General features: G+C 46.6%; 1 protein-coding gene across 3 annotated transcripts in view; it reads right to left on the minus strand.

The window, feature by feature from the left end:
* Positions 1 to 744: 744 nt before the first annotated feature.
* The window catches only part of LOC113037469 (kinesin-like protein KIF26A), a 69,866-nt gene continuing 55,375 nt past the window's right edge, over positions 745 to 15,235 (minus strand). For 2 of the 3 annotated variants that reach the window (XM_080289475.1, XM_026194581.2), the window contains 5 exons: positions 11,843 to 14,945; positions 4,990 to 5,180; positions 4,308 to 4,331; positions 3,182 to 3,332; positions 745 to 2,905 (listed from right to left, as the gene is read on the minus strand). In XM_080289475.1, the coding sequence (XP_080145601.1) occupies positions 2,718 to 2,905; positions 3,182 to 3,332; positions 4,308 to 4,331; positions 4,990 to 5,180; positions 11,843 to 14,945 (3,657 nt within the window). In that variant the 3' untranslated portion in view covers positions 745 to 2,717. The remainder of the gene's footprint in view (positions 2,906 to 3,181; positions 3,333 to 4,307; positions 4,332 to 4,989; positions 5,181 to 11,842; positions 14,946 to 15,235) is intronic. The other variant, XM_080289474.1, reaches the window with a different exon arrangement.

The following is a 15,235-nucleotide window of genomic DNA, read 5'->3' on the forward strand; positions in this document are numbered from 1 at the left end:
CAGGAGCCTTTGATTTAGAGCAGGAAGGTTATTACTGAAAGGTAAAGAGAAAAAGTCAAGGACACAGGGAAACTCCACTGAGCAGGAGACAAACGGACGCTTGGCCTCCGAGATGTGATCGGACAGAGGCCAATGGCTCACATGCCTTCAGAGGGAGCTGTGATCTAATCCTTTCAGGCCCTGCCCACAAACACTGAGCTGAGGCGGAGACTGAAGGTGAGTCTGGTGCAGATCTGTGGCAGTGCAGGTGGAGCTGGTTGGATGTGAACTTAACATAAACAAACACGTTTGCTCAGTCCGGCCTCACGACATTTGTAGACGTTTTACCTCCTCATACTTGACCACTGCCACCGAGGTGTGAAGTCACATGACAGAAAGTGAAATGTCAGGTGTGTGAGAGACCTGGAGATGAGAGGAGCAGAAACTGTCGAGGAGTAGGAGGGGAGGAGGAGGAGGGGAGGAGGGCGAGAGGAGGAGGACAAGAGGAGGATGGGAAGGATAGGAGGAGGAGAAGGGGTGGAGTAGGAGGAGGCAGGCAGGAGGAGGAGGAGGAGTGTTTCCTGAATGATGATGTCTCTTGTATGGAGGACTTTAAACAGGCGACCTGATGAAGCTGAGCTCTGTTGGGTCAGGTTTGATTTACAGACTGGCCGTATGCTGACGTGTGATTGGTAAGTGCTGCAGTGCAACGAGTCCACCAGCTCAGCCTGGAGCACAAAAAGAGTTCACCAAATAACAAAAACATGAATTGAAATCTTTGAATCTTTATTCATGTTCCTGATGCTGCCTCTGCGCCGACCCACGCACTCCTCTTTTTTTTTTTTTTACAAATAGTTAGAAAACTGTACAATACAAAAACAAAGAAAAGGAAACAGACGGTTAACACGCCACATCAGCAGAGCGATTTAATCAATTTAAAGAAAAACACGAAACCTGACGAACAAAAACAAGAACACAATGCAGAATGATGCTTCATGCAGCCACTTCAGAAAGAGCCTGAGACGGGAAACGTCTGAATCTGAGTGTGTCAGTTCCTGCTGCACATCACACGTGTGATGGAAATCTGCAGTGTGAAATTTTACATCCTCACAGCTGACTCTGAACTTTTATTTTGTATTCTTCAGAGAGTATACTGTGTTTGGAGGTGGGGTCATGTGTGGAGCTCAGAGTTTGATCTTCGCTCTCTCTGAGAAAGCATCTGGGGACAGTTTGGAGTTTCAGAGACATCCTCATGTGGCTGTAGAACTCGTGGACGAGAAAAGATTCCGATGCGTCATGACAAGCTAACGTTTCAGGGTCCAACAGGAAGTGAGTGTGCATAAACGTGGCCACAGACCATCGATCAGGCAACCACAAGTGACTGACAGTTTATAAGTGGGTGGGGCTTCAGTCAGAGATCTCCAGGTTTTACACATCAGTGCTCTTCTGGACCAGGGGTCTCAAACTTTAATGAGCTGTGGGCCACTCCTGGCACCGTCATCTCATTGGAGGGCCACTTTAGCGTTCAGGTATTAAAAAAGAAACAAAGAAACAAACAAGAAAACACCCACAAATATTTCTGAAAATGTAATATTTTGTTTGTTTTTTTTTAATTTCAGATAGTGTATAACAAGACAAAACTGCAAACGTGAACACAGATTCTTTTCCTCACTCTTAACTAACTAAAGCCTTTCATTGAACTACCAAATAAACACAATGGTCCTGTCTTTCTGGCCAGACACGTGGCAGCACTTCTGCTATCATTTTGTTCGTATTTAACAAAATAAAAATGCAGACATAAGTGTACACATTAGTTTTTGACTGTCTCACTGAACTAACATAGTCAATCTCTTAGTATGTTTGCACTCTCTGCTCATATTGCCTTCATATTAAATCATTTTTGGCTTTTTAAAGAACTTATTTTAACATTACACTTAACAACAAACAAATCCTCCCTAACAGAAAAAAACTGCATTATATTTCTTCACGTCAATATACGGACACCCCTGTTCTGGACGCTTCGACTTAAAATGGGCAACTTGCGATCGTCGGTCACGTGATTCGTGATGTCACCTGACCGAGATTCTAGCTTTTATTCAGTGATTTTAAAATTGGATACTGTCAGAACATTGTTCTCTTTCAGAAACACATCCGAGTTGTTATTTACTGAGAGGAGACCATAGTGTTTCAGTGTTTTACGTCCCCTTTAATGTGTGTTTGTATGTCTGTACATCTGTCATTTAGATACCATTCCTGCTCTGTGGTTCTGGCTGCAGTGCAGATGATGTCATCATGTATGTTGCCACAGATGTTTTACCTGCTGAAACATCTGTTTGAGTCCCTGAGAACATGAGCAGGCTGAACTCAGGGTGGACGAGGCGGTTTCCTAAAACCAACTTCAGAGTTGGTTCACTTCAACTCGAGTGCTTAAGTCGTTGAGCGGGATCAAACCCATGGTCCTGCTCTGGGTTCTTCAGGTTTGAGGCTCGGGGTGGAGCTTACAGGTGAACAGAGTCCATGCTGGAGCTGAATCATTTTTCCTAAACTCTGCTGCACAACGGATGAATTCAGCACCATAAAAAACACCACGACAAACAAGCTCACAGAGTCGTTGAGCTTGTGAATAGAAGGCACTTGCAAAGCTGCGTCCTCTGAGGTCTGATCTCCGATCAGCCATTTGCTGCTCTGCTCTGACAGGACGTCTGCTTCAATCTTCCGTCGGTGAGTCAGCGAACCTTTCACACCTCCACCTCCTGACGGCCCCCTTGCGCAGCGTCACCTGCCATCATCACGGTGATGTCAAAGCAGGTCTCCATCATGAGACGGGACTTGCACAGGTTGACACAGTACTCCAGCTCCCCCGTGGCCTGAGCCAGAGCCTCTAGGTACTCCTGGGACTCGCAGTCCAGGTCCTGGTCCACGTCAACTGCAAACACGGAGAAAGCGGTTAGCTATTTAGATGCATGCGGGCCGATGTTTGTACCATGACATCACCACGCTGCCTCAGCTGCTCGTGCACAGCATCTCTGAATGCTTGGCCCGGTCAGTTAAGTTCAGTTAATGACAAACACATGAAGCTGAACTCTGAGGTTTCTGTGGTTCATCATCACAGAAATATCGCAGCCGGTCACTGATGGCTTTCTAAACGGTGAGTAATCTATTATATGCGTACCAGCTCCCTCCCGCTGCAGCTCATACTCACACTCTCCACTCCACCTGCTCGGGTGGAGCATCAGCCAGCTCTTGGCCTCCTCCAGCTCCGCCTTCAGCCTGTCGTGTTTGCTCTTCAGCTCTTGGATCTGCTGCTGCCGCTTCTCCAGCATCCTCAACCGGGCATTGAAGTAGAGCAGACCCTGAGGAGCGAGCACACAGTCAGAGCCTCGAACTGCACACACCGGCTGGTAGGGGTGTGGACGATGACAAGGAAGAGGAGGGGGGATTAGCACGAGGCTTCGAGACTCCAGCCTGTGTCTGGCTTTAATTAGGAGTCAGTGCAGTGCTAATCTGTGATCAGAGGAGGATTAAGGACAACTGAGGACAAGCAGGTGACAGAGAGGTGGTTCAGACCTGCGCTTCATTACAGCTGCCCCTCAGAGAGCTTTATTCTGAAAATCCTGGGATGTTTCTGTTGTGAAAGTCTGTAAATGTGGGCAGCTGAGCAGTAATAAAAGAGTTGATCATCCAGATGATAAGTGACCTGAACATTAACTGTGTGTTTATGTTTCATTTGCAGCAGCTTCTCTGTGACACGCAGCCAAAAAGGCCAGATTGTCAGGTGAAGTCAGACTGACTGACTCCAGTTAGACCATCACAAATTGTTCATGTGGGGCCATGACACAGGCGTGACCAACCTCAGTGAGGCCCATGGGAGGGGGAAACCAGTGAAACCAGCGAGTTGCTGATGTAAAGCCAACTCAGGTCTCCGTGTCAGCAGCAAGAAAGCCTTGTTTCATTTGGAGCTACAGGACAAGTTGGGATTTGGGGAAAACATGCAGGTGTAAAATACACATGAACAGATGCAGCAGGACAGGAAGCACCTCCGACAGGTGAAGCGAGCAGAATGAATCCAGTGTGAACAGGTAAACACAAAAAGCATGACAGGCACAGTGTGTGAGACAAAAGTTTGAGCACAGACAAGCGACACCACACGGCCTCCATGTTGGCGTCTCTACACCGGCCGCCAGTCAGACCGGCACCCTCTCTGACCTTTAACCCTGCACTCTCCGGTGGGATCACAGAGGTCCTCCACACCAGGGCCGGTTCGAGTTTCATGTCATGGATGGTTTGTTTGGAGGAATGTAGGAATGAACGTGTAAAGGACAACTCACCTTCTCAACATCGTGGAACGTCTGCTGGGACACAAATAGAATAGAATAGAATAGAATAAACCTTTATTATCCCACGGATGAGAAATTTTGGTGTTACACAGCTCTTACAGGAAGGAAAAATAAAATATAAAAGGAAGACACAAGGTGGTCCTATAAACATAAGCAACCGAAGTCCATATATACAGGTAACAATGTACAGAATATGTATAGAAAAATTGAAAAATTGTACAGTGATATGTATAAAAAAAAACAGAGAGAAGCCAATTATTCACCGAGCAGTGCTCCGGATATGAAGAGCACGTCACCTTCCTCTAATTGAAAATAAATCAGAGCCCGACAGGCCGCTCTGCCGAGGGTTAATGACCCGTTAACACTGAGAGAGGCGGCTGTCACAGAGACCAGACAAGCATCCCCCCCACGGTCTGCTTTATATATGTGATTTGGATAAAAATATAAAAAGCTCCTCTGAGTGCGCTCAGACTGAGGCTGAGGGTCCAGATGAAACTCCACCTGCTTCAGGAGGCTGTGTTTGAGTCATTCTTGTCAGTGCATCGCAGAGAAGCGGAGGGTTCTAACACGACCTCCACGTGAGGGGACTAAACCAGCATGCTGTGATGCTGAATGGCATGTGAGCAGCACGTCATTATTTAACCACCACCTACTGGTCAGGTGGAGGACTCACCTCAGATCCCATCAGCGCCTCCTTCCTCTTCTGCACACACTCAACGTTGTCGATCTCATACACCTTTATCTCAAACTGCTCCTTCAGGGTGCCGCCCAGCGGCGGCAGGTCCACCCACTGACCACCCAGCTTCCTGCCCAGGGAGGAGGTGTCCGGCAGGGGGGCAGGGATTAGCCGCCGCCGCAGGAACCCTGCAGGTGGAAAAGGAAAGAGATGAAATAACTCATGATCAGTAAATGCAGCAGACTGTGTGTCAGGTAAAGTTCACAGGGCTAGGGGTGCAGGTGTTTCCAGCTGTGGAAGCTAACATCAGGGCCCTGCATTCGGAGACTGGTGTTTGAATGCTCACTGAACAGCTTCAACACAGCCAGCTGACTCGCTCAGTTAAAGCTGCAGTCAGCGAGGAAGTTAGTCACACCTGTGCTCTGAGCAGGTACCTGAGTCAGTGTCAAGGAGCCGGTGATGTCATTAAAAAGACAGCCAATAGCACTCAATAACAGGCAGGACTATCAAGGCTGTAACGCAGCTGCACCACATGGCCTTAAACCAGACCTGGGCATTTCACGGGCCGTGGCCCATGTCAGCCCAGGTTGGCCCACATCAGCCCATGTGAACCTTCCTGTCCAGCCCGTGTGACTTTCACTGATGTACAGATGCATGTGCAGGTAAATGTTTACTGACCAATCTGCGATGCTGCGTTTTTAACAAGGCCCGGACTAAAAACTCTTTATTCACTGAAGTCAAAGGAAAAGCTGTAAGCTCAGTCTGTGGTGTCGTGTTCAAGAACCATATTTTAAATCAGCACTGTAGCTGGGCATGCACAAACTACAAGAACGTGTGTAATGAAGGGCACAGACTGGTGACTGTACAGGGAGTGCAGAATTATTAGGCAAATGAGTATTTTGTCCACATCATCCTCTTCATGCATGTTGTCTTACTCCAAGCTGTATAGGCTCGAAAGCCTACTACCAATTAAGCATATTAGGTGATGTGCATCTCTGTAATGAGAAGGGGTGTGGTCTAATGACATCAACATCCTATATCAGGTGTGCATAATTATTAGGCAACGTCCTTTCCTTTGGCAAAATGGGTCAAAAGAAGGACTTGACAGGCTCAGAAAAGTCAAAAATAGTGAGGTATCTTGCAGAGGGATGCAGCAGTCTCAAAATTGCAAAGCTTCTGAAGCGTGATCATCGAACAATCAAGCGTTTCATTCAAAATAGTCAACAGGGTCGCAAGAAGCGTGTGGAAAAACCAAGGCGCAAAATAACTGCCCATGAACTGAGAAAAGTCAAGCGTGCAGCTGCCAAGATGCCACTTGCCCCCAGTTTGGCCATATTTCAGAGCTGCAACATCACTGGAGTGCCCAAAAGCACAAGGTGTGCAATACTCAGAGACATGGCCAAGGTAAGAAAGGCTGAAAGACAACCACCACTGAACAAGACACACGCACTGAAATGTGTCTTAAACTGCTCCTTTGACTGTGCAAGACATTATTAAACAATAAGTAAAGAGTCAAATATCAGCCAGCTGTCGAGTCTTATCCTTTATTTACTTTGAATCTGTCCACATTGGCAGTGGCGTGTCCAGCGGGGTGGCCTGGGGGGGCACAGGCCACCCCCCCAACCAGACTGGCCACCCCAGGTGCCACCCCAAAGGCAAAACAATAAAATTCAATCAAATATCAAATGTACGATTATGTTTTCACGGTGAAGCTCAGATATCCGAGTGTAAGTGAATGCAGCATGGCTTCTGCGCTATGCGCATCACGTTAGCAAAGGTAGGAGAGCCAAGCACGAAAGACGGCACTGCAGGAAACAATTTTTCGGTGAAAGAAAATGAGGACAGAATAAATGTCCCGGTAAGTAATATTAAGTTTGTTGAGTTTAGTAAACTTCGGTGAAATTAGAATACCAAGGAAAAAATAACACTTAAAGAATTATTGCAGCCTTCAAATATTTCAGACAGTATGCTACTGAGGGGAGCTAACATAAGAGTTATGCGTTATAAGATATAATCTAAGTCGTAACATTGCTGTATGGAGCTGCAGATTTGGTTGCAGGTTAACATAGCTGGACTGGCCATCGGGCATACCGGGCATATGCCCGGTGACTTATTTTTTATTTTTTTTGTAATGGCATGAACAATGAGAGGTGGTGGATTGGCCAGATGCAGGTCGATGTGTAAGAATAACTCAGTTGTTTGGTGGTGGCTGTGGCAGGGCTTCCACAGAGGCCAGCAGGTGGATGAGGGAAGGGGAGGCAGGAGGAGAGCCCCGAGGCAGCCGCCAGTCCGAGTGTCAGGTGAACTGAGCTTCAGGTAAGAAGTTATGACCTGCAGTCTATGTGGGTCAGATATAAACCAAGTTTAGGTGGACTTTATTTTCGTTGTGCTGACTTTTTACTGTCAGTTACAATAACTCATACTGCGTTCTAGCCAGCTTGACAGAGTTTCTACACAGCTGGGTGGGTGCTATGATTTTACTGATAGTGAACTTCTCTCATTCTCCCCCCTCCCTCTCCTGTTGCTACTTCAATCATGAAACTGATCAATGATCAGCTGATCGGCTTTTCTCTCTTGTTTATTTATCGCCCACTTTGCGCCAGAAAGAGGAAACCAGCAGATGTCGCGCTAAACAACAGCAGCACGTTTAAGCTTGATCAGCTGATGTTAGAATTTATTTAATATTAATTTCTAGTATCAGCTGATGTTGGCTGGAGCCACAGCTGTAAAAGCTGCTGGTCATGATGTCGGTTTGGATATGTGGTGAGAGGGAAACATGAAGATGAAACCAGGAGATGTTCTTACTGAATCATCGGAGCTGAACAGGTGATGGAGAAACAGGTTTACCTTTTAGGTGACATGAATGAGTTGAAGTTATGAACTGTTTCTGAGAGACAAATAACACCAGGATCCTTTTTTTATGTAGCTGACAGCTGGTAACTGTGCAGGGGCGGGTCTAGGAAAGTTTTGCCAGGGGGGCAGGTAGGGCATTAACAGGAAAGGTGGGGCACAAGGAAATACTTTTCTTTCTTATTCTCATTTAAAATATCTAGCTTTTATTAAATAATTATCTAAATCTTACAACCAAAGTTTTTATCTGATGTAAAATGTATAGAAATCATACATATACCAACAAGACAGTGTACATATGGAAAAGATATATATAAATTTTATAAAGTTTGTATCTGTCTTGTATGAAAAGCATGCAAGAGTAAAAACAGATATAAGATCCCATGAAAGATTATATAATGAATCTTGTATGTTTTGGATACTAAAACAATATATGAAAGTAATAAGAAAGTGGCCACTTTCATGAGTAAAGTTTTTACTATTTCTTTTCCATATGGGCACTGTCATAACAGCATTTGTTTTCATTCAAAGTCTTTATGGCTTTAATACCTGGTGGGCCGGTCTGTAGTCAAAATGCCCGATTTTCTGTCCCAGTCCAGCCCTGCAGGTTAATACTGGCAGTGTCACCATGCCAGCTGACTGTATTTCATCATCAGGCAGTGTTGCTCTTGATCAATATTACCAAAGTTTACCATAAGGCAGCATAGAAAGTATTTACTTGCTTTCAGGTTTTATTCAAATGTTAGTCTTTTCATTTGTTTCCACACTTTTTTCCTGTTTCAAAATCAAACACCAGTTTGTGAGAAGATTGTATTGTATTATAGGATTGTTGAATTATGGTTAATGGTTGGTAGAATTTTTTTTAAACATTATCTGCCAATTACATCTGCCACCCTTCTCCAAATCTGTGCCCCTACCTGGCCCCCCCAACAAAAATTTTCTAGACACGCCACTGCACATTGGCCATAAAAACACTTTTATGTGTAATATGTGACGGTGCCTTTAAATGCCAGCAGCAGGTGGTGATGGACCTGAAGTCACAGCTGGAACATAAACGCTCGCCAAACGCTAACAGAAAGCTGTTTGTCTGTTGTGAGGCGAGCCTAGGGATGGGTATTGATAAGATTTTAACGATTCCGATTCCATTTTCAATTCTGTTTAACGATTCGATTCTTTATCGATTCTCTTATCGATTCTTATTTTTAAAAAAGGAGAACACTAAGGTCGATTAGCTTAAAACTTTGTTTTATATCTTCTCTTTGAACAAGATAGAAATTTAGGAGTAACATGGCCTTACAAACCCAATAGTGAGATCTTAAGAGATCCACAGCCTACGGCTCTTCAATGGGGTGCCACAGGGTCCCCAGGAAAAAAATGTAAATGTAAAATAATAAAATAAACATTCTTCTGTAGCAATAACAAAGTGTAACATAAATTATTCTGTAGCAATTACACAAGAATATCCAGTAATGTCCTGCCTACAATTAAACACGTTCACTTACCAAAGTGAAATCGGGGGCATCTGCTGTGGCAAATGGGTGCAAGACTTTTACCACAAACTCAGTCACTGCTCGGTGACATTCGTCTATCCTGGTCTGAAAGGAGACGCTACTGGTAGACTGCAGCGAGAACTGCCAGCATCTGAGCCAGCCAGACTCTGTCTTTGTCTCTCATCGTGGTCACCTAAATGCACAGTAATGGAAGGTTTTGTAATAAGGCCGATCGCGCTAACATAATATGCACTGTTAGTTGATTATTTATCTGCCGCATTAACAGGAGAGGACGTGCAAACGTTACCGCTGCTGCTGGGTTGAGATTCACGAGTCCGGAGCGGAATTAACAACACGACATTTATTTAAGGTCATCGTGTGTTTTGTGAGCAAATGCTTTTGCATATTCGTAGTGTTTCCTCCCTTAAATTAAATATCTACTTTGCAAGTATTCCAAGTTGCCCTGTTGTCATCCGTTCTCGTAAAGTATAACCAAACTTTTGAGTATTTGAGCCGCTTACACGCCGTGTTTCCTGCCAGGTAAGCGACGCTCCGCAACGTGGTGACGTCATTTGGGGCGACTGGAATCGATAAGGGAATCGTTTGCAAAAATGCCAAACAATTCCAAGGAATTGAAACAGTGGGAACTGGTTCTCAACAAGAACCGGGTTTCCATACCCATCCCTAGGCGAGCCAGTGAAATATCACAATAAGCTCAATAAAAAGTTGCTGATTTCAGCAGACAGCTTTAATTAGCCTTCTCTTCTTCTGTGGTGCTTCCTCCTCTGTCAACATCCATTAGAGCTGCTGATCAGGTTTTAAGGCCGCTGCTGTCCACCTGAAGACCTCACTCGTATTTTTAACGACTTTGTACACACGGCTGTCAAATTAGGTTCCCAACTAAAAGCAGAAGCAGGCATGTGCTCCACAAACAAAAAACCGTTATGGCTTATTAAAAACATCCGGGCTCACTGATGAGGATTCAGACATGATGACAGATTGAGGAGGAGTGGGTGTGAAGGCTGTGGAGTTCTGTGGAGTGGATGGGAGGATGTGTGGGTGATAATTGGAGTTGGATATGTACACTGGGAATTGTCCTCATGAAACATTCATGAGGCAGAAATGAGGCGAGATCCACAGGCCAATGGCAGACAGATCACAAGAGTGCCGATTCCGTATGCATCAGGCCGCACGAATTGCAATCGGCTGCTGGGAGCTGGGACGTGGCAGCGGCGTGCCACATGATGTGCGCCCATGTCAAGTTTTTGTACAAAGACACCGGCTGAGAGATAATTTCACATGATATCAAGGAGGAGAGCTGCCTTTGATAGATGCTCCCACAGCAGTAGCACCTGTACTCGGTGTGCTCAGCACTCATAGGAATATTGTAGCGAGCAGCCATCATCACACACTGATGGATGCTGGAAAAAGCCATAAATATGTTAATTCTTCAGCAGAGATGAGTTTTATTGCTCTTTCACTTTCTGAGTCGATGCACGGAGAAATAGTTGCTGAATATCAAATCTGAGATTTAAATTTTGGCCATCAGCTCTAATGATTTCACAGGTTATTTAAATAATATCACATTGTGATAGAAAAGCTTCCAAGTTCCTCTGCACGAGCCGCTGTTTCATAAAACCCATAAACCTTTCGTTTTGCGTTTCCATAACTGCTTAGATATACCATCCCTCGGAGAGCAAGGGCTCGTTTAAGTCTATGTGAGCTGCTGTGAGGTTAACATGGGAGCGACCGGGACGGATCTGCTGACAGACACAAAGGGGGGAGGAGTGGCCAGACATTGGTGTTTATGTGGCCCTTGATGGAACAGCAGCTGACATACCACATCATGTTTACAGTAATAATGTTGGGCCAAAAAAAGGAAAAGCACTTATCTGCACTTATCTGCACTTATCTCACACACACACACACACACACACACACACACACACACACACACACACACACACACACACACACACACACATCAAGCTACTTTTTGCACAATCCACTGTCATTGCTGCACTTTTCTATTGCACTGTTGTGCCTGCACTGTTGTGTCGGCACTGTTGTCTCTGTATCGTTCTCTTCTGTCTTTGTTTTGTTTTTTTGCACACTTGCACTTTATGTAGTCCTGTGTTGATTGTCTGTTTTATGTAGCACCATGGTCTTGGAGGAACGCTGTCTTGCTTCACTATGTACTGGCAATTGTCTTTATGGTTGGAATAACAATAAAGACAGTTGACTTGACTTGAAAAGACAATTTTAAAAAGACTTTAAAAAATCTTCAGCTTCCACTGAGCCTTAGAACTGAATTCATGTCATATTTAGGTGATGAGCTCATTATATGCGCTCTACATAGAATTCTATGATGAGTACAGAGAAGTCAACGAGTTAAAGATTTTTGTTCTTCAGATCTGATCACTGTAAAAAAGGGGCAGTGCTGCATGGAGCAGAACCTAAAGTGTTACCTGTGTTACATTACCCCATCTCTGGCGGCGGCATGCACTCACCATTTCCTCTCTTCTTGGGCGATTTAGAAACTCGGCTCCTATTTGATGAGGATGCTCTGCTCTTGCTCATAGAGTCGTGTGCCGAGGAGGTGCTGCCGGTTGTCTCGCTGTCTCGGATCATGCTCTCGTAGCCGCTGCTGCCCCCGCTGTGGTAAAACAGGGCGGTGCGTCCCATGGCGGGGGGCAGCTCCCCACTCAGGATGCTGCTGTTGTCGCTGCCGTGCCCACTGCTGTAGCGCTGTGGCCTCCGAGGCGCTGTGATCTTGCTGTAAGGTGATGGCAATGGTGCGTTGAGGGGTGATCCAGTGATGCTACCAGTCCTGCTGCCAGGGATGTCGCTTCCAGCTCCACCACCAAACATCTTCCTTTGGCTACCTGAAACCAACTCGCTAATCCGGCTGTTGGCTGCCCTGCCGATGGTCTGCTTGGTGCCCATAATGGTGCCTTTTACTGTCTTGCCTCCGGTTCCAGAGCGAGATGGGGACTTGCCATTGGAAGGTAGGTTGGTGTTGCACCCAGCTACATTCTCTGGCAGTTTGGGGGAGGAGCTTGGGCTCTTCGAAGTGCTGGCAGACAACGTTCGAAGTTTCAGTCCACCAGAAGCTGCTCCTCTTGATCCGCTGCCACTGCGGACCTGCCACAGTTTGCTGGTTGCTGCAAAAACACCAGCTGGAACTTGGGACGGAAAGGCCGATGTGGAGGTGGATGCCGGATCACTGAGTCTTGGCACTGATCTGTTGGATCTGCCATTTCCTCCAGATGTAGCACCACTGTTTTCTCTGAACAGCTCAGGTTTGGACCCAGCTAAGGTTGGGCTGTCGCACCTTTCCAAAGACATTAGACTCCCAAAGTACCTGGAAGAATCTTTGGCTCCTTGCGTCTTCAGGCTTGAGGATGTCCTTGCAAAACTGTGTTCAGTTTTAAAGCTGGATGTCCTGTGGCTGAATGAACCAGCTCTGAGCTTGACATGCACTTCATCCTCTGAGGACTTTCCAGTGTTGCTGCTTGTTTTTAAGGCACTTGGAGACAGCACAATTCTTAATTTTTGTTCTTGACTCGACTGTCCAAACTTTGTGCTGCTTTTTTGTCCATTTGCCTTTTTTCCCAGGGATGAAAACCTCAGTGTACTGATCACTGAAGCAGCTTCTTGGGGGGTGGAAACGGTTCCTAGAGTTGTTGCGCCCCGAGTGAGTCGTGGCAATTTGATGAGAGTGTCTCCTCTCCTGCTGCTGGACTTCTCACAGCCATCAACAACCCTCTGGGCTGAAGAAGACATCTGCATCTTTGGTGGGCGAGGTACACTGTTGCTGTTCCCTCCGGACCTCTTGGAGGAAACATTAGTCACGCCACTTCTTGTTGGCTTACTTGCAGAAAGAAACTCCGCCTCTCTGGTATCACAATAACTGCTTCGCTGAAGCAAAACATCATCCTGCCTGCCTTCCTGTCTGCTGCAGCCCACAGCTGCAGATGAGGTAGGCTTGGTTTTCCTGGGAAGACTGGAATGGGTGGCATGGCGGGGAATCTGTGTTGACACTGATGTGTTCAGGGTATTGGCTTTCACCTTCAGAGAGCCTTTTAGAGATGCTTTGGCTGACTCGGGGGAAGGAGGGCACTTAGTAAAAGATGGTTTGTTTGGGCTAGCAGGGTCGCTTTCCAGCTCTGAGAAACAGACACCGCTGTCATTTAAGGAGCTCCTAATGCCATGCTGTAAGAACGGCTGTTTATGGAATATACATGGTGAGCTCAGCAGGGTGGCATTGTCCATTGTTTTATCCCTCAAGTAAAGCCTGCTTTGTGAATGAATACCATCACCTTCAGCTGATTCACAAAGCCATGAGCCAACAGACGGCTGCTTTTTGTTGTGGGAAAGCAAACCTTGTTGGTGTTCGGTGCCAACATCAGTGCCTGGTCCCACAGCTCCTTGTAGAGAGGTGTAAGCATCATATTCATCATTAATACTACTGATGATGCTGACCGGGCGAGAGCCAGCAGCTAAAGTCTGTGGAAAGCAGTCGGTGTTAAAGCTGAGGAGGTTGGAGGGACGGCCATTATCTGGGACAAGGCTGTGCGGGAGCTCCTCTATAACTGTGAACACGAGCTCGTCCTCTCCATTCAACTCCACGGGCTGCTGCAGAGTGATTGTGGTCCTCAGAAAGTCTCCGTCCAGGCATCGTCCTAACAGAGAGGCCCGGAGGTTGTTCACCTCCGTGGGGTACCTGCTTGTGTGAGCAGCTCCATCTGTGTTTAGGTTAGGGCTTATAGATTTGGGTGGCTGGTCTTGCCTCATTGCTTGTTCACTTATACTGACAGGGGGAGTCCTGCCAAGAGCCTCCTTAGGCCGAGGTGCCGTCCTCGTTGTCCTGGGTAAGGACGGTGAGGCCAGTGGCTTGGGTACAGCTCCTCTGAGGTAGACTTTCTCTCGAACTACAGGCTCTGAGTCATGGGTTGGAGCCCCCCCTGACTTTACCACACATGGCTGAACGGGGGTGCCTGAAAGCTTCTCTCCATCTGCACTCGTCCTTTTGGACGTCTCGATGAAGCCACCAGCTGAAGGTAGTTTGGGCTGATCCTGATCTGATTTGTCTATGCATGTTGTCAGTGTGCTTTCTGAGAACATGTGGGACGAGTTCTTCTCAGATTTGGGTGGAGACGTTGCCTCTGTGGGTTTAAGAGGGCCACTCTGAGCCTTCAGCGCTACTGATTTCTTCTCTGTGCCGAACATGGCCGGGCCCTCGCTGCCATCAATGCAGTCGAGTCTCTCCTGTAGTTCTGCAAACGTGTTACACTTAAAGTGGTCACCGTCGGACTTGGGTGCATCTTTGACTCGCTTTTTGTTCAGGGACGGAATAATGGGAACGAAGGAAGGCGGACCCTCGTTGTCGCTCAGCTCTCGGTCTGAGATTGCCTTCCCTCCCGGCCCAACGTAGATGACAGTGTCACAGGAGTGCTCACTGCTGGAGGAATAGTCGGGATCACTCGAGAGTAGCAGCGGAACATCCGGGTCGAGGGCCACGGTCAGAGGGTGGAAGGGTCGAAGACGAGGAGGCCGACAGGATGGGCCTTCCTCACAGGAGCTCTCCCCTCCAGATGAGCTGGAGGCATGCTGCGAATAAAAGAGAAATAATACAGAATTAACCTCCTAAAGAGAGCTGGAGCATGCAGCGATTAAACTGAAGGGAAATCATTACATGAGTGCCCATGCACTGTGTTACATTAAAATGAATGTGAGTGAGATGCACATGCTACTAACTCTGGATTGAAATCTTCAACATACAGTGTGTAAGTCTGCCTAATGAGGCTCATCTCAGCACACAAACGCCCATCTCTGTAGATACACTGGTATTGATTATCTATCAAACCATGATAGGAAAAGTCGGTGAATTATGACATTCT

Source organism: Astatotilapia calliptera, chromosome 15, assembly GCF_964374335.1.
Source record: "Astatotilapia calliptera chromosome 15, fAstCal68.1, whole genome shotgun sequence".
Taxonomy (NCBI): Eukaryota; Metazoa; Chordata; class Actinopteri; order Cichliformes; family Cichlidae; genus Astatotilapia; species Astatotilapia calliptera.